The sequence below is a fragment of the Bombus affinis genome, chromosome 7 (assembly GCF_024516045.1).
Source record: "Bombus affinis isolate iyBomAffi1 chromosome 7, iyBomAffi1.2, whole genome shotgun sequence".
In the NCBI taxonomy this organism is placed as follows: Eukaryota; Metazoa; Arthropoda; class Insecta; order Hymenoptera; family Apidae; genus Bombus; species Bombus affinis.
Window position 1 is genome coordinate 3,887,140 of NC_066350.1, and position 24,419 is coordinate 3,911,558.

Here is a 24,419-nt window from a genome sequence, read left to right on the forward strand (position 1 = left end):
AATATATAGATTAATAATTGTGTGTCGTATTTTAATAAAGGCAAATGAAGTATGGGATAGTAAAAGATCATGTCTGAATGCTACGAATTTGAAATACCAATGTTACGATGTTTGTTTTATTTTACCTGACTTTTGCGTTTAGTTGGTATATTTTCGTGACACTCAAAATATCAAATAGAATAACATCGGTTAAAAAAATTACGCAATGATTTTGGTCAGCAATGGAATATAATAGAAATAGATAAAGATATAAAAAATTTCAGTTACCTGACAAGTATGAATTATCTTCTATTAATTCCGGTTGTGGCAAATCTGGATCCAGTTTTGGTAGCGCAGTATATTCTAATCGGGCGTTGATGTTTGGAATGTTAGCACTGGTCCGGGACGGTTTCTTTGGTTGTAATACGGTTTCGATACTTTCGGATGAAAATGTTAAAATTGTGTATATAAATGTGTATTCTCCAGTTCATATTGTTACTTTTTCTATAGTCTTAAGCTGATGTAACTGATTTGTAAGCTGTGTATTAACTTACATTTGTGAGTTATCCCAATTATATGCTCCGAGCGCGAGTTCGAACTGAGCCAGTGTGACGGTGCTGACAAGTCGTTTTGCTTTTAATTTGATAGAGACTTTCTCGTTATCCAAGACATTCATTAAGAAAGATATGTTCTCGTTCCACGTGGAATTCAAAAGAGTTGCGATTCGTCTTTGATCTCCTAATGTTACCACGAGCCATCTCACTTCGTCCGCGATGATGGGAGCTATGAATTAAAAAACGCAAATACTAATTTTTTTTTTCTTTTTGTGAAATAGCATTTTGAGAAACAGCAAATTATATTTCCAGAATTGTAATATAATATTATTTTACGAGATAATATACGCGACTTTTCTGTATGTTGCGCATTTTGCAGTTTCATGGTTGCGCTTAAGATTTCATTTGAACCATAAACTTATTTGTATTTGCTTTTAAAATGTACTTGCTATTAAACTGTAATATTTTCTATTCATTACTTAAGATTTTAATTTCTTTTCTATCATGTTTCTTTTTTTCTTTTGAATATTTGATATATCCTCTTTTCGTACTACTAATATGTAGATTCCGTAGATTTTTGTATATTTTTATTGTTTATTAAATCGTTTCGATAATCTGCAGTACCTGAACATCCATTTTGAGACAAAACGATGGTAAGCACTCCTTGTGGTATAGAATTAGTTAGTGAATCGAATCTGGGTCCAGGTCGTTCTTGAGCTCTCAGATTCATTTCTAAGTGACCCGGATCGACAATCCAATTAGCTAAAGCGTCCGTGACCACCGCATGAATCCACGTCTTAATTAAAGGTAATTCCATCATTTGTACTGCTCGCAAGATTCTCACGCTGAACCAAACATCCGGTTTCTCTAAGAAGCTCACGCTTAAAGATGTTGCGTGAGGAAACGGTGCCATGGAATCAAGAGTTAGGGTGGCAAGAATGGTACCCGAGAGAGACAGTTTCTCCACGGCCAGATCGATGTCCATGCCAACCCTTTAATTCCAGATTAAACTTTTTGAAACGTAATAAGATCAGAGAATCAGCTATTACAGTAAGTAATATATACAGTAAGTAAAAAATTATATTTTTCAATTATGTAATAATAATAATAAAAATAAAAATAATAATATTTTAATTATATTACATTATTTTATGGTTTTCGAAAATATTTGTAATATCTTTTTCTCTCGTGCAAAGTATAATTAGTAAGTAGTAGTAGTAAAGAAAAGTAGCAACGGATTTCATTTTTCGAGAACTATATTCTCTTTTTGTTAAAACGAAAAAAATTGAAGACTTCTGAAATTATTACGAATGTAATCGAATCTTACTTTCTTTTCTATACTAATTGTGTACATTTGTTATACATGTAGATGATATACTACATACTAACCCTTTTCCAAATAGTCTTGTTGTGATGAGCATACGAAATTGCTCGCAATCGAGGCGTAAGTCAGCTTCGATTGACAATTTCATTTGTCTTGTTTGACAATCGTCATCGTTGTTCGCATAATCTACCATTCTTATGCGTGTGATACATGGGGTTTGCTCGCCAAATGTGAGCTCTCTTAATTCCAGTGGTCCTAGAATGATATTTCCCATTGAAATTATTCTTTTATAAATTCATAAATATTTAAATCAATGGTAAAATTTCCTATAAATGATCAATCTCATTAAGTTTATGTTCTTGCAGAAATTAGAGAGAGTACTTTGCTGCTCTAGTCCTTAATTGTTATCTACCTCTACCCGTTTATAAACTGATAAAACTGAATTTAAAGTTTATTGTTAATAAGTTTAATATATAATAAGTTTAATTGTATGAAGTCAGGATTTAAATGAGCTGAATATCTATTGCATTTCCGGTATAATCTTCGTCATATTATTATGAATCTGTATTTTTTATACCAATGCGACACATGTGGATTTCATTTTCATTTTTCTGAAAAGTGGAATTAACTAAGAAAATTAAGAACTAAGATGATGATTTATCAAAAATGTTAAAAATATCAACTATTATGTTAAGAAGAAAGGAAGAAGGAAGAATATTACGCAATTTGATATAAATTACTCTGAGATCTAGAATTAGTCAAAAAAGGTATCTTGTAGGTATTTACTATGTTAGTTTTAATATAATATATACGAAGCATACTAACACTATATTTTTAATTCCGAATTTCAAAATTGAATAGTAGGTTGTAAATTGTTGTTAAATATTATTTTTCTAATAGATATTCTCTTATATTACGTGCTTATTTACAATAAATTTTACTTTTTGACTGATTAATTTATATTGTAAACAGTTCTATCCTACAAAAACTTTAAATAGCATAATCTACAATATTTTACTAGCTAATTATAATTACATATTGCAAAAACTCACCAAGTATTCCAGGCTTGGCTTCATTTAGAAGAGGTTCCAGTCTTTCCTTTGCTAAAGAAAATATACTGGTAGCGCTAAATCTCCACCTACGTTATAAATGAGATAGTAAGTTGCAGATACGAGAGAAAAATATTATATTGATACATGTGTATGTACGTTTAGAGGTAATTAGTTCTTAACTAAACATTAATATAACATTATATAAACAATTAACACTCAAAGATCACTAAATCGAAAGCTCAATATTTAAATATTATTTTAATAACATTAACAAAACTAATCTTCATAAAATTGAGACAAATCAATTTTGAATCTTGAAAAATAAAGCTTTACTCGATTAAAGAAATATGTACATATGTAAAATTTCATCAAAATGGCTATAGGATGTTATAGAAATGAATTTTAATCAAAGGCGAAGTATTTATTGGTTCAGATTTTAGTAATTTGCATGTAGGATACCTATATTTGTCATAATTAAAAACATTGTTTAATTATCTAAATGTTTTGATCATAATCGAGAAAACTTCGAAATCAAGTAAAATGGGCTATAGATCAACATTAGTAATTCAGTGTATTGATAATACTGGTAATTTTCTAGCTTTCAACGAGAAACTTGCGAATTTTATCATTCGCTTTGACTTACTTGATACACGTACATGTATTTAATATAAATAGATGTTTTGCCACCTTAAATTTATTAAATATTAGTTTCACGTATTTTTTACATGAAAACATTCTTACGTGATTTTGGAATACTTGTTCCACCTAATTGTACACATAATAAATTATAATCATGTTGTATTCTTATTATTATATACATTCTTATTAGCACAAACATAAAATATTTTTAAGGTTGTATTATTAAATCTTTATGATTACGTATGGTAAATTGTTTTAATGTTTAGAAGTTTACAGATTCTTGTAGTAGAGTTGAATTTTATTCAAAAGAAATTATGTATATTTTCTCAAATATAAAATTCATCATTTCTTTCGATTCGTACATTATTTTTCTTCGTAAATGGTTGATTTCTTTATTTTCAACTGTCTTTTTAGTTTGAAATAGTAAGGATTACAATAGTAAACGTATAATACTAATAAGGCTAATACTAATAAGAAAATTGGTAAGAATTGCTCGATGGCTAGAGACGCTTGAAATGGTCTATCAACTATCCAAGTAAGTAGTATTGCTTTTACATTTTCCCATTTTCGAGCTCTTATGTGTTATTTTAGTATCCTTGAACAATTTTAACAAACGAAAAAACATTGTGTTGTAGCTATTACTGTTCGCTTGGACTGTTTTACCTAAGCACGATATATGATTAACGGGCGCAATATATCGTGAGGCAAAGATTCAATATCGTTCAAAATTACTTTCAATTTCAATGTAATTACTATTGTTGTTGAATTAAAACCTTTTAAAGCTATTAACTTCAAAATACACCGTATATATCGATATTTGTTACGAGGAGATAGGAGGTACATACGTATATACAGGTATCAAAAAAGAACTAATTTCAGAATAGGCATATTAAAATACGAACAGAGGTTGCTATTCGAAATCTAATTTTGTCAACTACACATCAGCAGCGACAGTATTCATACGTATGAAATACGTGATGAAATGTGAAAGGCAATGGTTGCACTCATGGAATGTGGAATATTTACAAATACCCGCATACTATTGATTCTTGAACTACGTTCGTTCAGCTACAAGAGACATTCGAGGCTTTAACGATCACGCACATTTTCGAATACAAGATGGATAATTTCGATTCATGTACATATATAAATGCATGTTCGTCGATAAATTGAATTTGATTTTATTAGTTCTCGGTTCGTACGGCACTGTAAATGTAATATTATAAGGTATTACGACAAAGATCGACAGAAACGATATAATGTTGGAAAAAAGAACGGAATTTATGTCTGTAGGTATAACATTTCAAATAAAAAAAGTATCATCAAGATACTTTGCAGTAGATAAATACAGCTACTTTTGTTACCTTTTAGTCTTATTTGATATTCAAGAAATTAGCAACACAGTAATTAATAATTATGAATATAGGCATATAATAATTAGTATAATTTTCCATTAACAACATGGCAAAGTTTTAAGTTTATTGTTGCACAAATTAGGTTTAAGAGAGATATTTTTTATTCTAAGGAACTGTAGTTATTTTATGCATGAAACGATTTCAACTTTCTTTACGAAATGATAATAAAGAAGGTCAGTTATTCGATAATTATACATACCTACTACGTATATTTATAAAAGTACATGATTACCATTTATTCAGAAGTAAACTTAGCCATTCAGCAGTTTCATCCTTGTACAAAGTTCTTTTTCGACGTAGCCTGGCTAATTCGTGTTGAACGGTCGATTCAAGAAAACGGGACATCCTTGTTTTAAGTATTGTCGATGCTAGTGCTAGCACTAACATTAACCATGCTATTGATAAATCTGCTGCACCTATCACCCACGCAATCGCAAAAGCCACACCAAGGTATAAAGCACCACGAATGGCTTCTACATCTCTCTGTAAAAAAAATTATTGTTCTTAACGAAAATATCACGTTAAAACACAAAGATGGTATTAAATATATTGATTATTGTATTTCTTGATCGAAGCAACATTATATTTTATGAACAGTTTACTAACAAGTAAAAACAGCATTGTTTCATTATTCATGACGAAACCATGTTCCGTGAAGAACGTTTTATTTTATTTTATCGATACATATTTACAGAAAAAGTAAGTAGGTATATTGTACATATTTGCTGTAGCTTTCTTTTTCGAATATTATTCGAGGATGAATTATTTTTAATCTTGCATTTATAGATGTAACATTTATATTTGTAATTACTTGTTTCGATGGTATACAAAATTGTCCAGTTATATTGATATAACTTGCTCTTTGATTGCTCTTTAGTGTAAAAAGATGCTATTAAATGTTAAACGTGGTAAAAATTTGATGATATTGCTGGGTAAAGATAAGGTTTAATACGTAACATTTATGATGATTTTTTAATATTTTTTACATGGATAAAAACGAAAGAAGTACCATTGTACAGGGTGTAAAGAAAGTAAGCGTAAAGGGGTTCGTAGCGTGATTCTACACTTGAAATTCGGAGTCAAATTATTATTTTCATTGCTACATATTCTATTCATCACGAAGAACAAAAGTCTCGAGAAAGCCATGGATTGCAAATGACCCCTTCTCCCGGAAAGAAAATGTTAAATTTTCAATAATTCTTAAACTGGAGACCTATAAACAATAGAAGACCCCTTATGCGCAAAAAAGATTCCGCGACAATGAGATTTCCAGCAACTAAGGTAACAATTTGATGACAAAGAATTAATATTGCAACATTTAAATCCATATCGAAGATCAAATCGGCTCCGCATCCCCAAAGAAGAACAGGTTCGTTGTCGTTTAAAATATTTAAAAAAAAATGAACAGGAATTATGTACCTAGATTACGTTTACGTTTACGATTCCTTGGCAAATTACGCGAACATGGGCAGAATGCAGAGCCGTTCCCCATGGATCATCTCCTCGTTTTCCAGAGTCGACACTACTGGACTTTTTTCTTTGCAGAGTAAAATATATCGTACATATAAAATATATCGTACATATCGTACATACAGAGTAAATATATCGTTCGATTTAATAATTTGCATCCTTAGAAATATAATGTCAAATTGAGTATATTTTACGTCGCTTACAATCAATTTTATTGTGTTCTACTTAAGATCATGGACACCTATCAGAATACTATCTAGAATATCTATCAAATCAACCATGGAAAAGAAGCCGGAGTGGAATATATCGAATTGAACATGGCTTTTATTATCCGAGTAAAAAAGGGATTATAGTAATTTGGTGGAGAAGATTAACCAAAATGAGAAATGTGAAAAAAGGAAATAAAGAAAGGAAGATACACAATAATGATATATTTAGGCTATTAACCTGTATCAATAGATGTTACTTTTCTTGCACTGCTGACTGCAGAATGTTAACATGTTGTGAATAAAGCTAGTTTCAGAATAATTAAAACTTTAACGTTTTCTCTCCGGGAGAAGGGGTTATTTGCGACCGATGGTTCCTTTGAGACTTTTGTTCCTCGTGATGAGTAGGATATGTTGCGATGAAAAAATATTTGACTATTAATTTCAAGGTCAAGGTCATCTTTGCATAAACTTTTCGGCTTCTACAAATCTCCATCGGTTAGAAGGTGTAAAATCACGCTACGATTCTCTTCACACTTATCTTTTTTGCACCCTGTACACGAATAACCTACTATCCGAATAATCTAATCCGTTATATTGGTTATGTTATTTTTCGTTCTTCTGTAATATCAATATAAGATTTATTTTGTGATGTCAGTATTTTATAAACGACGTAAAATGCATATGCATACGGGCAGTTTAATGTTATTAAACTCGTTCTTAAGAAAATATACGAAAAAATCAGCCTACTGAAAAAGGGAGTAAAGTGAAAATCGTATACGATAAAAGTTGTTATGTATACTTTCATCTGACGAGGATACAGTGCACGACCCACAATGTTTGCAATGTATACATATGTACATGTATCTATGTACATACTCACGCAACATCGCGTGCACGTATTATTATGTATTTGTAGTTGTTACAATTAGGTAAGTATTAGGTATATATAGGTATGGAAGAAACTATTTTTTGTCACGTTATAGAAAACGTCATTAAGCTGACAATGTTTAGATTAATGTACGAATGAAAGTAATCGATTCGAATAGAAAGGTTGCGTACAAAATGTTTTACACCCCTATAAATCGCTAGGGAAACATTGATATTTACATTATGTATGTATATTGAAATTTGATATTGAATATTATTGAAGTAAAGTCAATGTTATCGTCTTTTCTCACCTTTCTTTAATTAGCACATAATAAAGTAATCACGATATTTTTGCACGAAGATAATGTCTTAATGTATCATGTATAAATAATTGTAAAAGCGTATAGTCTCGCAAATAGGTCTTAATAGATAATCAAAAAAGTTGTAATCAAATCAATGCACTAACGTTTGAATATGAATGAAGATTTAAAGGTATATATTAATAAAACGTTAGGTATGAAGTGGCTTGGTTTTGCTTGATACAAACGTATTCTTTCCACGTATCCTTCGATCCTATCTGGTAAACTTTAGATATCCACATCATGAAGAAAAACTTGCCTTATACTTTTTATATACGTTTGCATGATAGTAATACTATCTGTCTTGTCAAGAACGTAACATTTCATTAATTAGAAAGTCGCCCAATGCTGAGGTATTTATGATCAACATCGATCGTAAATAATTATATCGATCTGTGGTGTTTCAAGAAGAAATAGGTATCCTTGGATAATGTACATCTTTACCATTTGTCATTTACATACGACAGATGATAACAAAAGCATGAATATAATATAAACTTGCCCTGTTTTGATCAGTTTTATGATACCATCACGATAATCGCATTGGTGCACGCTGCGACAATGAGACCGCGTAGCGTAAACAAACGTATGAGGATATCCTGGAATTTTTGAAAGCGTATCAAACCTGACGAATATGTTACATCGCAATTTGTACTTCACGTATACTTAAGCGTATACGTATATGCATGTACCTTGCGTCACGTCGCATTGGTATTATTTCTAAATGCACCAGATGTATATAAATTATGCAAAAAATATGACTTCGAAACAATAATTTTCGAGACAATTTTCCTACAAACGATAGATGCCTGAGAGATTGTAGAACGTGATCGGGTGTAACGGGTCTATAATATGTTTTATTTATGAATGTTAACTGTACCTATTTTCGAAAGTTGAAGGAGTTTCTTAGTGTGTAGCAGTGGAAATAGTGTCGTCAAAGAAACAAGTGTATTTTATAAACAACAATACCGTAAAAAACATTCGTTCTTGCGTTAAATATAAATGTTAATAGAACATAAAAATTTCAATATAATATTTGAACGTATTCTAGTTTGATTCTTGTGTTGCAATTATTAATTTGTTTTGGTAAATTTGTTTTCTTTTTCGTAGAACTAACATTGTGCAAGGAATAAAGACCTTTTGTGATAGAAATAAATACTTTTTCTTCGAGGAATTCGCATCTTAATAGGGAGACCGATTCTTTTCTCTGTGGCGTCGACAAGGTAAGGAATGCAGCGATAAAAATCACTCAACAAGTCTCACGAGTTCCGCTCTGGAAAGCGTTACTTGGAGTATTTCCCACGTATATAATAATTTTTCTTTTGCATCTAGGATGAATATCTAATTACTTAAGATTGAAATATCCCACTATTACACGCTGGGAACGGTGAATCCATTATATAAGTGGATGTATGTTCTGTAACATTACAAACTTGTCGTTTAGTAAAGTAATGTAAAGGCAAAATTACAAATTTTCTACCAGCGACAAACATTTCATTCTTACTCGGATTGAAATCGTCGTATAATTACATTTCCCTTTATTATTACATAAATTATATTTAAATTCAGCGTTACCCATTACCCTTACCCTTATTTTACTCTTTCTCTGATATACATATACATATGTTACTCAGATATTACTGTTTCTTTTTTTAATAAATTATAATTCTTTCATAAAGGAATAATTTAATTTCGTGAAAATATATATAGTATAAGAAATAATACACAACGTATTTTCAAGTTAAGGATTCAATCGACTCGACGCGACGCGTCGTTCAGTCGCATCTACTCGAGAACCCTAAAGGAATATTTCCCGGAAAATCTCTTGTGTGCCTGTTCCTTGGGTGAGGTTGACAATTCGAATCACGTAAAGTCCGTCAAAAAATTCCTACTGCTGTTGCAAGAACACGGACCATTAGAATTATGTATATATGTAGCTGCGTGTAATGCATTTTGCATGAAATGAAACAATGTTAATAAGAGACATTTTCATGAACAATAGTAATTTCGTATCGTTTCGTATCGTAATTTTCATCATTATCATACGGAGATATTTATACGTACTTTTTACTTTAATAGATAGGTAGGTACTAATTTATCAAGTACCACAGATAGAAACTCTCAAGTATCGGTTATTAATTATGGTGTGGCATCCACGACTTTTTAGTCATACATATTAAGTGGTTCAAAAATTGTAATAGATATCATATTGTGACAGCTTCTTTGCGGTATTATCGAATGAATAATTTAATATGTTGGCAAAAGCTGGTGGTGATTAATATTAGAAGCACACTATTAATCTCAATATGTTCATTAACTATGTGATCGTAAGAAAACATATATATGTATAATGTACACATATTCATAATCCTGTCCAATGAATAAAATTTAGGCTATATTGATTCTAATGATCTTCTCATCAAATAATAACGATACGTGTATACACGATAATCTAGTTTAAATACAGCTAATCGTTTCAAATGCATACGATGTATGTATATGAATGTTAAGAGAGTAATAACGTAGTAGTACACATATTTTTGAAATACTTTTCAAATAATCAAGACTTTTGGCTACAAAATAATGTAATAGATAAAATGGTATCTATATTATTAGCTTAAACATTTAATGTACAAGATAGATTGATTTACAGCTAATTGTAAATACTAAGTTGTTGGTAACAATCTAAAGACCATAAACGGAGAACGATATTAAAAAGAATCAATATAAATTTGTAAATTATATAAATACACATGTGTAGTTCCATTTGAAATCGTTCAACTTTTTTTTCTACCATATCGCTTCATCCTTTAAACATTATGGATATAATTCTGATTAACTATAATTGAATATCTTTTCAGGTAAATGATGATTAAAAAGGATCTTATTTTTGGATCAATTGTGAACGCTGCTCTGTACATATAATAAGTATTCATGTGATCTAGTATAAGAAATATAAATTAACATTTATATTAGAATACTAGAGAAGATGGAAGTTGAAAGGAGTTGGAAAGATATATTAGATGGATTTTAGGATGTTACCATGGACCAACAGACACCAGATTATATCTCCAAAATGACCGATAAAATACGAAAGGAAGATAGAGGAGAAAACCTCTTCAAACACTGCCTAAAGGAAAGAAAAGCCGTAAAAGGAGATAGTAAAAGACTGAAAGAAATGCTGGAACACTACAAAGAATGTAGGTATAGCCAAGAAGGAATAAAGTAATTATGGGAGAGAAAGGTGGATGCAAGAGAGATTCTACCAAAGAGGAAAGAAGATGAAAGACAGAAACAATGGAGTGAAATACAAAGATCTAGATACAATATGAAGTACAGGAAAATAACCATAGGAAGTTTACCAAAATATTTAAAGAAAAGAAGGAAGGAGGGAAACCAAAAGCTATTAACAAGAGCAACGTGTAATAACTTGGAGAACGTATATATATTTGGGTGAATGACGAAGAAAAGAAGTGTTTACTTTGTAAAACTAGCGAAAGGACATTTCAATACTTTCAATATTCACTATATATATTGCTACTGCTACTACTACTATTACTATTATTATTATATATTATTATTATTATTATTATCGTTATTATTATTATTATTATTATTATTGCTATTAGAATACTAAATTTATACAACTTGGAAAATATTCAATTTCCTACTAAATGACACTTGTTAATGTCATTTACATGGAAAAATTTGTCTGTCATTTATTTTGTGTCGCAAACTTTGATGTGTGTAGTAGATAAGTACGACATGCATTATGAATATGTGCGGTTAAACAAATGAATTTGTCGCACCTGAGATTTTTGAGTAATAGCTAAAGCGAAATCTTCGTCGGGTGCAGTATCCTCAGGGATCATATTGGCATCCCCAGGTATAGTACCGTATCGAATGGTATCGTTAATCGCTTTGGGTGGACTTCCTATGAAACCTGAACAATTACCGCCTCTAGTAATTTCACGTTTCCCTGAAAAAAGAAAAAAAGGCAAACAAAGAAGTTAAGTGTTAATCTTATTCTAGAAAAATCTTATGATATTCTGTTATAATTATAACTGCTTGACGCTAATCGATTAACTTAAGTCATATATGTATGTTCAATATGTATGTACGATGTATTTATAAAATAAAGCGAAAAGAGATGATTAAAATTAAGAATTAATGTTCTTATCTAACAATGAGCTATTCGTTGTTGAAGAAAATAAATGAAATACATCAATTCATAAGTAATTATTTATAGTTACATACAAGTATAATTAATAATGTAATAAATACAATAACTATAAGAAAGAAGTAGTACTTTTTACAAGTTATTAAATACTAGATATTAAATTACATATCAAAAGGTATTTTTTTTAATTACTGAAGTTAAGCAAAATTATTGAGTTACTCGGAGAGTTCGTGCCGATTTTTGGTAAGTGACATTAGGACAAGTCTGAACATATCAGAATGATTGAAAACAAATTACATGTATACATATTCTGGAAAGTGATATTTTAGGCAAATTTAAAAAAAAGTTTGATTATGATACATTAATTTTTGTTAATTTTATACGCTCTTAAATATGGGAGGAAACAAAGTGCGTCATAGGCATTTGATACTTTTCTTCTACCGGAAAGGCAAAAATGTCACACAAGCAGCAAATAAGATGCGTTATTTATGATGACAGTGCCAGAACTGAAAGAACTGTGCGAAAGTATTTTGGTAAGTTTAAAACTGGTGATTTCAATCTTGAAGATCAAGGACCCTCCCTCCCTCATTGATGAAGATCAGATCAAAACACTGATCGAGAATAACCCACACTATACAATACACGAATTAGCGGAAATGTTAAAAATATCAAAATCCACCACTCACGAGCATTTTGTGAAACTTGATGTGTGGGTTCCCAACGAGTACGGAAAAACATCTGATGGATCGCATTTCCATTTGCGACTCACTCTATAAACGCAACAAGGAAACCTCATTTTTTAACTAAATAGTGATGGGGGATGAAACATGGATTATTTGTAATAATATTAAGCGGAAAAGATCTTGGGGAGAGCTGAATGAATCACCTTTGGCCACCTCAAAAGCCAGTCTTCATTCGAAGAAAGTCATGCTCCGTGTCTGATGAGACTGGAAAGGAATCCTGTATTATGTGCTTCTACCAAACAATCAGACGATAAACTCGGAAAAATATTGCTCGCAATTAGACGAATTAAAGATGAAAATTGAACAAAAATGTCTAGAACTAGCGAATCGGAAGGGCGTCGTGTTTCTTCAGGACAATGCGTAGCTTCATGTATCTTTGACTACTCTACAAAAACTGTTGAAGCTTGGTTGAGACGTGCTATCCCACCCACAGATTTTTACCTATTTAGGTCATTACAAAATTCCCTTAATGGCAGAAACTTTAACTCTTTGGTCGACATAAAAAATCATATTGAAAAGTTTTTCTCCGAAAAACCTGGAAGGCTCTGGAAGGAATGGAATATTCAAATTACGTGAAAGATGGAGGAAAGTTGCGGAACAAAATGGCACCTATATAATTCAATAAATGTATATCGAAATATAAATATGGTGCGTTTGAATTTTCTTTTTAAATGAGAACGATTTTTCCGAGCAACCCAATATATGTGGATAAGTTGATGCGATTGAGTCCAAAAAGATGCAACATATTATACTATAATATTATGGATATGCATGGAAGTTAATTTTTTGAAGTACGATACATACAACACATTTTCACATAAAATGCCTTCGTCGATTCGGTTCTTTTTGACCGCATGGTTAATGACTATGTTCTCATACGATGTTGGGATTCTTTCGTGCCTAATGTTTTCCCAACTATTATGCATATCAATTACAATCCAACTGAAAGTACAAGGATGGACGTCGTTTGAACGCAATTAATGATACCGCAATCTACATGTACGATGAATTCAGGACACTCTTCGAGAAATGTCGCGTTTACTTGATTCATTTGTTAAGTTGTCTACCTCGATTTATGTTCGTCCCCTGTAAACGTCGCGTGAATCCTGAACGCGATTTCGAGATTGAAACCGATAAACAAGATATCTGCGATCTCACATCCCTTTTTTATTGTTTGTATTTCAATGAAAAAAATATGATATTTTTCTTTTTGAATAGAAAAGATTAATTATGTTAGTGCGTGGTACAATTTACTGATTGAATTCATTAACATTTATTCGTTTTCTACTTGCACATCGATAAACTAAATCTATAAATCTAAATATGGTGATATTTTATTATTTTTGACCAGTTACGAAATAAATTTGTCTAATTTGTTAATTATTAAATTTCCAAGGCATTATATTTCGTTTGAATTGTATAAAACATTCATAAACGGCATTCGTTTATACACTTTGCTTATAAAAGCAAGAAAATTATAAGAATAAAAGGAAGAAAATTTTCGTTAATTTTAAATACAAATAAATCCTTCTTGTATACATACATGTATGAATTTATAATTATTACGAGCATTTAGAAAATTATATATTAGTAGTTATGATTAAAATGGTTATGATAAAGATAATTGTCGTATGTATGCGCTTTTTAACATTCGATATTAAAAAAATAAAAGTGATTATATGTAATATTTATAGAATATTTTTCATATTTTTCAATGTTGTTAAAGTGTACGAGTTGGCACAAGTGTGATAATTTCTAATTGAAAGAACAATATACTTTTTTTACTACTAGATGTGTACATATATTGTTTTTGTTTTTTTGATGAACGGTAATACCCTACATATTACGTACATATTACGTATGTGTCTGGAGATCTTAGATTCGTTTACAGATTTCTGAACGATATGATTTTATGACTGAAAAGTGAAACGTCAGTACGTATATACTCTCTGATATACTTAAGGCTACAAGCAGGAACAATCGAGGACAAGACCTTGGCATTACAAACGCCCCTTGCATAGAAATTGATACTACAACCTTTCCAAGCGTTAACATACTTTCTAGTATGTCGTTACAGAACTGTGAATCCATATTTTTTAAAGTCAAAAAGCCAATTCTTTTCAAGTGCAAACAGATAAAAAAAAATAAAACGAATAGAAATTAATATAAAATTCACTCATTTATTACAATTATTTAAATATAAGGTATAGAAAAGAATGTATTGCTTTTATGAATAAAACGTATCTTCGTATCTACAAACAATTTCAATCTTTCGGATATCCTTCATTGATATCAACCTGATGCTTCTTCTTTATTTTTCAACCATATTGATATTCAGTAATTATTGCTGAATTTCGAATTCTTAAAAACGTAGCAAATTTTAGGCACATGGCCATTTTTTGAAAGAAAAATCTTCTTTGCAGTGTCCCCTAATATTATTTTCTACATACGATACATTCACAATGTGAGTTCACAGAGTTCACCGAAAACAACTTTTGTCTGCTATGTTAAAACGCGGAAGAAGTGCTGTGTTGAAAATGCATTTTTTCAACCGCTATATTTAATCCTTTGCATGATCATTTTCTGAGTTGTAGATTATTTCGAAAATACAAAAATAAAAGGCACGATATTTTTTAAATGATAGGTATATAACGCTAAGGGACGTTAAAATATCTTACTCCGTTAACCGCTTCGCTACCACGAACAAGATACCTCACAACACAATATTGTTCGTACAATGACCACAGACGAATTATTCCGCGTGTTTGTTTATTAGAAGCTGTAATTACAGAAAAGCAAACTCGCGGCATATCTCGTAATCTCGTAATGCCGTTATATGAACGGTATTGCGTTGCAGGATAACTCGTCCGTGACCATCGTACAATATTGTGTCGCGATATATCTTGTATACGCTTGCGAAGCGATTAAAGTACCATGTATTGATTATACGTAAAACCAAAAGTAGACAGTTTTCGGCGTATTCGAAATATATTTACGTATGTACGTCAAAATATTCAAACCTGTTCGAACTGCAATTAACATTCGTTGAGTCACACTTACAGAAAGTATATGTCTTGAATACAAAAAGTAATGCTTTAATTAAGAATCACCGCACTATCCGCACTGATCGTAGAATACTAATATCGCGTGATTATAAGACCTTCTTTCAAACTTTACTTGTACTTGGATATTTCGGTTCATATTGATCAAATAATATAGATCATGCGCTTTCTACCTTTGATAGAATGGTATCATACTAAGCTTGTATTTATTTATTCCTTCTTATTTTTGTTCAAGATAAATTCTTTCAACGTGTAATGCAAGTCAACGATGCGTTACACGAGTGTTAAATAGCATATTTCCTCTTTGAGTATGTATGTATATACACCAAACTTTAACTTGTTTGATATTTTATACTGTGTGGGTGGTTATAATTTGTACCAATTATAAACGAAAAATTGGAAATTGAAATGAATGAATATGTTACAATTATGCTCATACGATAGAAAAATATACGCTAAAAATTGTTACAATTTAGTTTCGATACATCCTTTGATCGTGAGAGAATCGTTATTGAGTATCTATGTATCAAGAGAAAGAAAGGAAAGGAAAGAAAACAATCGATGACTAAGAGAAGTCTAGTAAAGAAAAACGTAGTCCGAGAAGCTAGTATTTCTGTTGTAGTAATTACGGTGCTATTGTTCTAAATAAGTGTTCACCTGATGCTCGGACCGAAGTACCATACCTTTTTTCAAGGATGTTCCTCGCGTCAGGTGCCTCGTCATAAAGCTGGAAAGTAGCTGCATACTTGTTTTTCGAACGACTTCTTGATTTTCACCGTGATACTCTCACCGTGGCGTCCTATTCCGTCCGTCACTTTTATTCTAATAAAATCATCGATTAAAGACCTCGAACAGAAACAGCTAGGAATGTTTTGACAAATCGTACACAAAACGACTATAAATTTAAATTGAAATAGAAATATTCTTTAAATAGAAATACAGGCATTGGAAACCTCGCCTTGCTCGGTTCTTTTTAATGAATCATCGTTCTAAGGATAAGTATTTGATAGCTGTGTTCTTACGGTGCTGTTAATTTGAATCTATGTACGTGTTCACTCGGGAATTTTCGTACGATACGAACGATTTCAACAAGCGATTCGACATTGAACGTAAAAACACGATGCCATAAGCAAGGAAAAAGTCGTGCCTCGAAGTAATTCGAAAGAAGAAAATAAAACACTTACGATTGATGAAGTTCGTGATATAATATAACTGCTCTTTGATAAGCTGTACAAAATTTTCTTTCGACACGAGGTAAGTACGTTACTGAAATTTTTCGATATAGTTCTGTGACGCTTTCTTCCCTAATATTAAGTTGAAGATTATATTTCGAAAAATTTATTCAATTTTCACATATTGTTTCTCACTCTATTTTCGTCTCCAAGTCTTTATCGTCGTTGAAATTATCCCTGAACAATTTGTTATCTGAATAATTTAAAAATTCTGCAATTGCATCAGAGAGAATGAAAGAAATTTCTTCACGAAAAGTTTACAAATTTTTTCAAGTAACATTTTTTCCTCTAGAGTCTAGAGTCTAGACTAGAGAAACGAATAATTGCACAACAAATTTCGATTCTGATTTGGATTATCTTGAATAATTTCATAAGCTAAAATGTATTAATAAAATATATTTTATTAAATTCCTCAAGCTTTAACATTTTTAATTGAAATTCAAAGAAAAATTTACTTTTGTGTAAACGCACCGATTCATTAAATATAAAACTCGATTCTTCTCTTTGTTACTTCAAATAGAACTAGGTATTTGGAGGTAAACAATATTTCTCTTAAATCAGTAAATAAACTTAATGGAAAATCCGTTTTCCATTTCTCACGGCACCATAATAATTGAAATCGATGGATGACGGGGATTCATATTCGTATTTTCCATTGTTAGTGGAAGAACGCGGATCCTTTCCTACCGGCACACGGACTCGTACTGGATGCGAACAAATTGTTAGTACGCCAAGGACGCCACCGGCCATCTGTTTTCTCGAAAAGAACTGGTTATATTCGCGCTTGCGCCACCCTTATCACGAGTCACGAACACAAATATGTTTCTGCGATTGATTAGAACTGTATTGCTCTAAAAACTGGAGGATTGACTAATCAAGGATCGGTGTACATTATACACATATAGTATCTTTTTATGCTACATGTATTTATGTGTACGAAATTTTGTTATCTGTTAAAGAAAATTTATTATTTTTCATTAGAAAGATTTCTAATTATTTATTTATTTCTTCTTTATTTCACATTTATATGATAATCCATAATTCATTTTCCTTTCCTTTTATTAAATTTTAAGGCAATAAAAATTTATCCGTTTACAATGATTAAATTTGTTTTAATAAATATATATCAATTTCCATGAAATGTAGGTAATAAAAGTAAACTATTTATTAAATCTATTACATCTCTGTATACTCCAAGTTTGTTTAACTTTTTCCGATACGAATTATATTTTAGTACTTTATGTAATATATTTTATCTTGCAAAATAATAACAAATTATCTAAATTTAAAACATATTCACAACTATCATATTTACTGCGAAGAATGACTATGTTAGATCAATGATGAATATCATGTGCATATAAGCGCAATGTAAGAGAGCACTATCACTATGCTGGCTCCTGAAATCTATGATGCTAATAGCGTTCGTATATAGGGACCGTTGTTTAACGGCATTGTGCGTGCAACATGTTGACAAGTAAAATTTCCACTCCAGAAGACATTTTCATATAGCATCTATATTATCTGGCACTATTAAAAACCTTTATAACAGGTAATAGCAGTGGTGACAGTTTCGTAATAATAATAACAACAACAACAACAACAACAACAATAATAATAATAGTAATAGGATATGATTATATGTATAGATAATAATAATTTATATTTTGTGTATAGTGTGTATAATGTCATTCGGTGTTTTCTGTCATTAGTAGATTTATCAGGAGTTTTTTCCATTTCTTAAGTTGAATTGGAGCGAACAGCGCTAAATATGTACCTACATGTTGTCGGATTGTTATATTGTGAAGCGACTAAAATAAAATAGTAATTATATCAACAACTATATGATACGTATCCAGATGAATATTTGCAAGTAAAGTTCGATAAATCGAAGGAAGAATGATCCGATGGTACATTAATTTTTCCAAAACTAAAGGCTATTCGTTCGTGAGAATAATGTGTATTACGGCTTAACATTAAGCTTAACGTTATAAATCATTAAGATCTTTTGTAAAAGATATCCTGAAATGACTAATGATAGTAATGCAGTACTCGTCAGATTGTGGGATTGCTTTCAAACTACCAGCTCTCGTCGTCGACCTCTCTTTCCTTTTCTTTCTTTTATTTGTTTCCTGACCAACATCTGTCTTACGCGCCATACCTTACTATACCGCATTACATTGCCACAACCCGTACATAACGTACCGATCCAACGACTCCGCGTTTATGGTGCAATGTGCTCACCGTCTACCTCGAGAATTTCAGAGAATTTCTTGAAAAAAAAGCATCTCAGGGACGCATCTCGGGTCATGCGTCGCCCTGTGTCGATTATGTGCGCAAATTGATAGTTTTTCATTATGAAATTTATTTGAAATAACATATAAGCCGATAGCTTGAAAAATATCGAAATCTTCAAAACACACATTTTTAGCTAATATAAAAGTTATAATAACCGTGCATATGTAATGTTTTCATTTCCTATTTATTTGTAATTAAATTCGAAATATAATATGCAATGAATATTGTTTTACGTTTGGGAAATAGATAATTAATTTCTTTATAAATGAAGAAAATATGTAGTAAAAAGACATGTATATCATCTCGTTAGCTCGCTGCATCTTGTTAAATTCATGATAAATAAAGATGATATCTACATACGTACTATACAAAAAGTAAAAGTAAATAGACGTGAGAACCACTTCCTTCGAAAATGATGTAATCGATTAACAGTTTCGTTACAACTGATATATATGTTATGTTATATCATTTGTTCTAATAATGCTATCGATGCATTTGTTGTGTTTCGTTATTTGTTTCAATAATGCGTTGCGCCTATTGCGTTTATGTTTTCATCAAATATTTATTATTATTGCGTCGCCACGCTTACAAGCAGAATGTTATTTCTCGTCGATTTACTATTGATTCGCCAATAGAATAGCTGATAAAAAAATTAGGTATCCAAAAGAATTTAAGGAGCCTCTTATACATTTCTAAGAAGAGTTAGAAATGATGCTTCGGAGGATAATTCAGAAGATACGCCAAGTGTAAGTACACGTAGCGATTTTGACAGTTCATTGCCAGATAGCACCGATGTATGTACAGTTGAAAATATGATAATTGATGATATATATATCATTATTATCAATACCAATTGTTCCAATACCAACTTTATCTGATATTCTAGTATATTGGGATGGTAATAGGGATTCGATTTTCAATGAAGAATTCAATTTACAAAATAAAGCAAACTCTTAATAGATAGTAATTTTCTTGATATATGCGTCATATGAGTTGATGGTTGACAGCCGAAAATTCCAATGTGCAGCCTAATGAATTATTTCTAACAAAAGAGCAACAATTCATAACATTTTCCAACTCGAAATCCATCCCTGAAGAGAGACTTTACCGAAACAATGTAGATATTATTCGTTAGATAAAAAACGAAGAGGCAACATCATACCAATAAAAAAATTGTCAAGCAAAATTTTGTTTTGGAAATTGTTTCGAAAAATTTCATTTCAATAAGCGATGATCTCAAAATTTATGTATTTACTATTGACATATTATGAAAAATAATTTGAATTGCTTAATATTTCGTAGCTTTCTTTTCATATATATATACATATAATAATTATATATATTAAATATATAACATATATAAAATTATAAAAATTATAAAAATATAAAATTTTATATATATATATACACACATATGTGCATACATAAAAAATCACAATAAAATCAACTAAATACTTAATTGTCTTTATGAACTAGTTGTACATATATTAGGTACTATTAAGTAGTCGAAACGCTGCGTCACCAACACTGCATGAAAAAGGTAGATATATACATCGTATGTATCGTGCATTTGACAGTGTTGCTGTCGCACCATATATTGTACATTTAGACAGAAAACATCAGGCAGAAAGATGAAGCAACGACCAGTAATGTTAAGTTAAACATTATCATATTAAAGAGTAACATTACTGTGATTTCTGACAAAAGATATTTTATTAACAGCAAAAGTGTTGAACAACGTTGATTTATATCAGCTTTAAAAAAATAATAAAATATGTGTATATATCTGTATATATCTGCTGTAATTGGACGTTTACACGAAATAACATATTAAATAAATATATAAATATTAAATACGAATGATCGACATTTAATAATGTGAAATCATTGAATTCTCTCGTGATGGATTTTATTAAATTTACTTCTAAAGTAAATGTATTTTCCTCCTCTAGCATATTTCTACGTATACAGGCATCTTAGGAGACAACACCTTTCACAGAGTTGGTGAAGTTCTTTCTGAAACCTGTTCTTGTTTTGTCGAAGGAATTGACACTCTGACTAGCTTCCTATTCTGAACTTATTTACATATTTATACTGACATACCAGCGTATACACGCGAGTTGCGAGAAATGTGCACTAGTTTACTTTCCACAATTAATGTTAACAGACTTCGTTTCTACAATTATCTGCCAACTATCTGTTTGCTCTCTTATTTCTAAACTACTGGACCGAACAAAATAGCATACTGTTAAATTAATTAAGGAAACTTGCGTTAATTAATTGATTAAGAAAGATATTTGTTCTTTTTAAAAGGTGAATAACATTTAAGCTGTTTAATTAAAGCAATAAAGAAACGAAAAATATAACCTATAAATAGAATACCAATAGAATTAATCGTAAGTTAATCGACATAAGAATTTTCCATTGGCAACATGTGTATACCAAGTTCAGTGTCTTTCATTTCTTTCTCTTTTCATAAAACTAATAACTGCACCAGCTTTCTTTACGCGGGACAGCGTGAAAAATATCATCGAAGCAGCTATCATCGAAGTGAATTATTTCCGTTAAACTAGTTTTACGGATTATGTTTATACGAGTCAAGTGACCACATCAAGCTTTTCCAGCGTAGGGAAATGCGACAATTCATTATAAGTCAATTCACGTGGTTAACAATAACACGTGCGCTGAAAAGTAATATGTACAATTCTAGCCGCGTATCGTTTGGCGGTATGTCAATTGTATGTACTTACGTACATTATTTACATACAAATGTACATACGTATGAGACCAGCAATTTCGACGATTTAACGCGTGTGATAGCATTTTACCCATTAACGAACGTCTTACTCTTTCGTTGATAATATACTGACCTTGATAGCTGGTATATGTACATATGCATAATATAAGAATCCTTTCACACTTTCACGAATGACATACATATCTACATATGCATATATATCGTTTTCCTGGTCCTGCGAGCGAAAGCGTGTTTTCCATAACTTCCGTGCGGTATAATTAGAGTTTCGTGAGTTGTAATTAGAATGAAACGATAACATACATACCCTATGTCAAAATTATCTATCTTATCGCGTAGAGATATTGTTGCTCCGTTTGCGTACGTTTCCACATTTCTATCCTCAAACCGATCTCACTGATCATACACAATTCGACGACAACAAGCAAGGAGCTGGAAGACAGACTTTCTTGCGTGAAAATGACCACGCATAACCGGTCGACGCATCCGTCCTCGTTCACGAGTATAGAAACACTGACCTGCCGTCACGAGAGGAGAGCAAACCAGGTAAGAGGTAACAGAACCTCTCCCTACTATTCCCGTCCTGTCCTCTCTTTCTGCTTCACTCGCTCTCCATCCTTCTTTTCCACCTTTTTCCTTTCTTCCCTCCTTAATCTTCTCCATTCTTTCTCTTCGCCTTTCCTATCTTATTTTTCTTTCTTACACCTGTATTTCATACTTCCTCTGACTTTCCTTCTTTCTACTTCCCTCCCCTGTCTCTCTTCTGCATCCCCTGTCCTTCTTTCTTCACAAAATTGTTGGGTCTATCTTTTTCGTATTTCCACTGCTTTGATAGATCTTTTCTATCGCTTCGTTCCCTCCTTTCCTTTCTTCTTTTTGCCTTCCTTATCTCTTTTTTGCAAGAAATCAGATGTGTTGCGGAAATAGAATATATTAAATCTTATTCTATCTATTATGCATTAATCACCATTCCATTTTATTTATTTTTTTTTTTTTTTTTTTTTTTTTTTGGTGTATCATTCTCTGACACTGACTAATCGATTTATAGCAATTAATAGTTTCTAGGTTTCTAAATTAAAATAAAATATTATTCTAATTTATAAATGTTGTAGTATTCAGACATGCTCCATTCTGCTGTATATTGTAATTATATTTTATTTATATAATTATATTTTTGCTATATTTAAACGATATTTTAATTATGTATAGGTAAGACTAAAGTATACATAGTTTACGTTTTGCGAACATTCTTTATACGCACACTTTAGAAAGATGAATGAAATAATATATACATATGTCTGAATGAGAAATGAATAACATCTACTTCGATTAAGATCTCCGCGAGTAGATATATTCAATCGATATAATAAAATATTCTACTTTGCGAAATGTAATAAATCTTTTGGTCAATTTTTGCATTCATTGTATGGAAGAAATTGAAGAGCTCATGTTTTAGAATAAAACTGAAAACGTTGTCGTACACAAATATATACAAACATACACACCATTCTAAAGCTAAGGCTAATTCGAAATAACTAGTTTTTTGATAAAACGCCCTCTTTACATATGAATAGAAAAAAAAGATCAACACACCAGATACAATCGTTTAAACTACTATTTAAATACATACTGAATAACCATATAAAAAATATTTTTGAGGAAAATCATTAAAATACGATCTCATTTTATAATTTTTAAATTATGTTTTTTTATCTCCATAATTACCACTAACGTAAAGCCACCCTGCAGCGTCGGAATTACATTTACCAATATAAAGATCAATTTTAAACAAATTACATATAATTTGTTCTTTCAAACAAATGAGATTAATCATCTTCAAAAATACATAACATATATATTATAAGTCCTTATTTTCCCACTATGTATTTATATCGTATTTTTTTGCAAATCGACTTTAAATATACATCGACATTTTACAAAAAATAATAATGTTGGAGCAGAAGAAATTTCTATGTATGTAGGCATATATTAATGTGTCTGATTGTTCATATATGTATTGGAGTAGGAAGATCGATATCTCGTCGAAGCGAATAGATCCTTACCTGCTGCCTACGCGTCCTGGTAACTTTACATCACTGTAACACCGGTATATCTAGCAGCTAGCAGGCAGTGGCGTGCGTATCACCGAGTTCACCGTCTTTTCTTGTAACGTAACCCTGCGTAGGGTGTACTGCTCTCGCGTGCAGAAAATGTATTGTTACGGCCGTCAGCTGCTCTCTCGCTTCAAACGAGTACACTCTTGCTCTAGGTGGGGATATGC

At 31.1% G+C, this 24,419-nt stretch overlaps 1 protein-coding gene across 6 annotated transcripts in view; it reads right to left on the reverse strand.

Annotated features, from left to right (window-relative positions):
* Positions 1-24,351, reverse strand: part of LOC126918500 (uncharacterized) — a 32,584-nt gene extending 8,233 nt beyond the window's left edge. For 2 of the 6 annotated variants that reach the window (XM_050726443.1, XM_050726441.1), the window contains exons 1-9: positions 17,038-17,175; positions 16,537-16,675; positions 11,678-11,847; positions 5,196-5,446; positions 2,910-2,995; positions 1,923-2,112; positions 1,158-1,525; positions 534-762; positions 268-416 (exon numbers count right to left, since the gene is read on the reverse strand). In XM_050726443.1, the coding sequence (XP_050582400.1) occupies positions 268-416; positions 534-762; positions 1,158-1,525; positions 1,923-2,112; positions 2,910-2,995; positions 5,196-5,446; positions 11,678-11,847; positions 16,537-16,597 (1,504 nt within the window). In that variant the 5' untranslated portion in view covers positions 16,598-16,675; positions 17,038-17,175. Of the gene's footprint in view, positions 1-267; positions 417-533; positions 763-1,157; positions 1,526-1,922; positions 2,113-2,909; positions 2,996-5,195; positions 5,447-11,677; positions 11,848-16,536; positions 16,700-17,037; positions 17,176-22,253; positions 22,356-22,445; positions 22,680-24,201 lie in introns of those variants that run through there. The other 4 variants (XM_050726445.1, XM_050726442.1, XM_050726447.1 and 1 more) reach the window with 4 other exon arrangements.
* Positions 24,352-24,419: the final 68 nt, after the last annotated feature.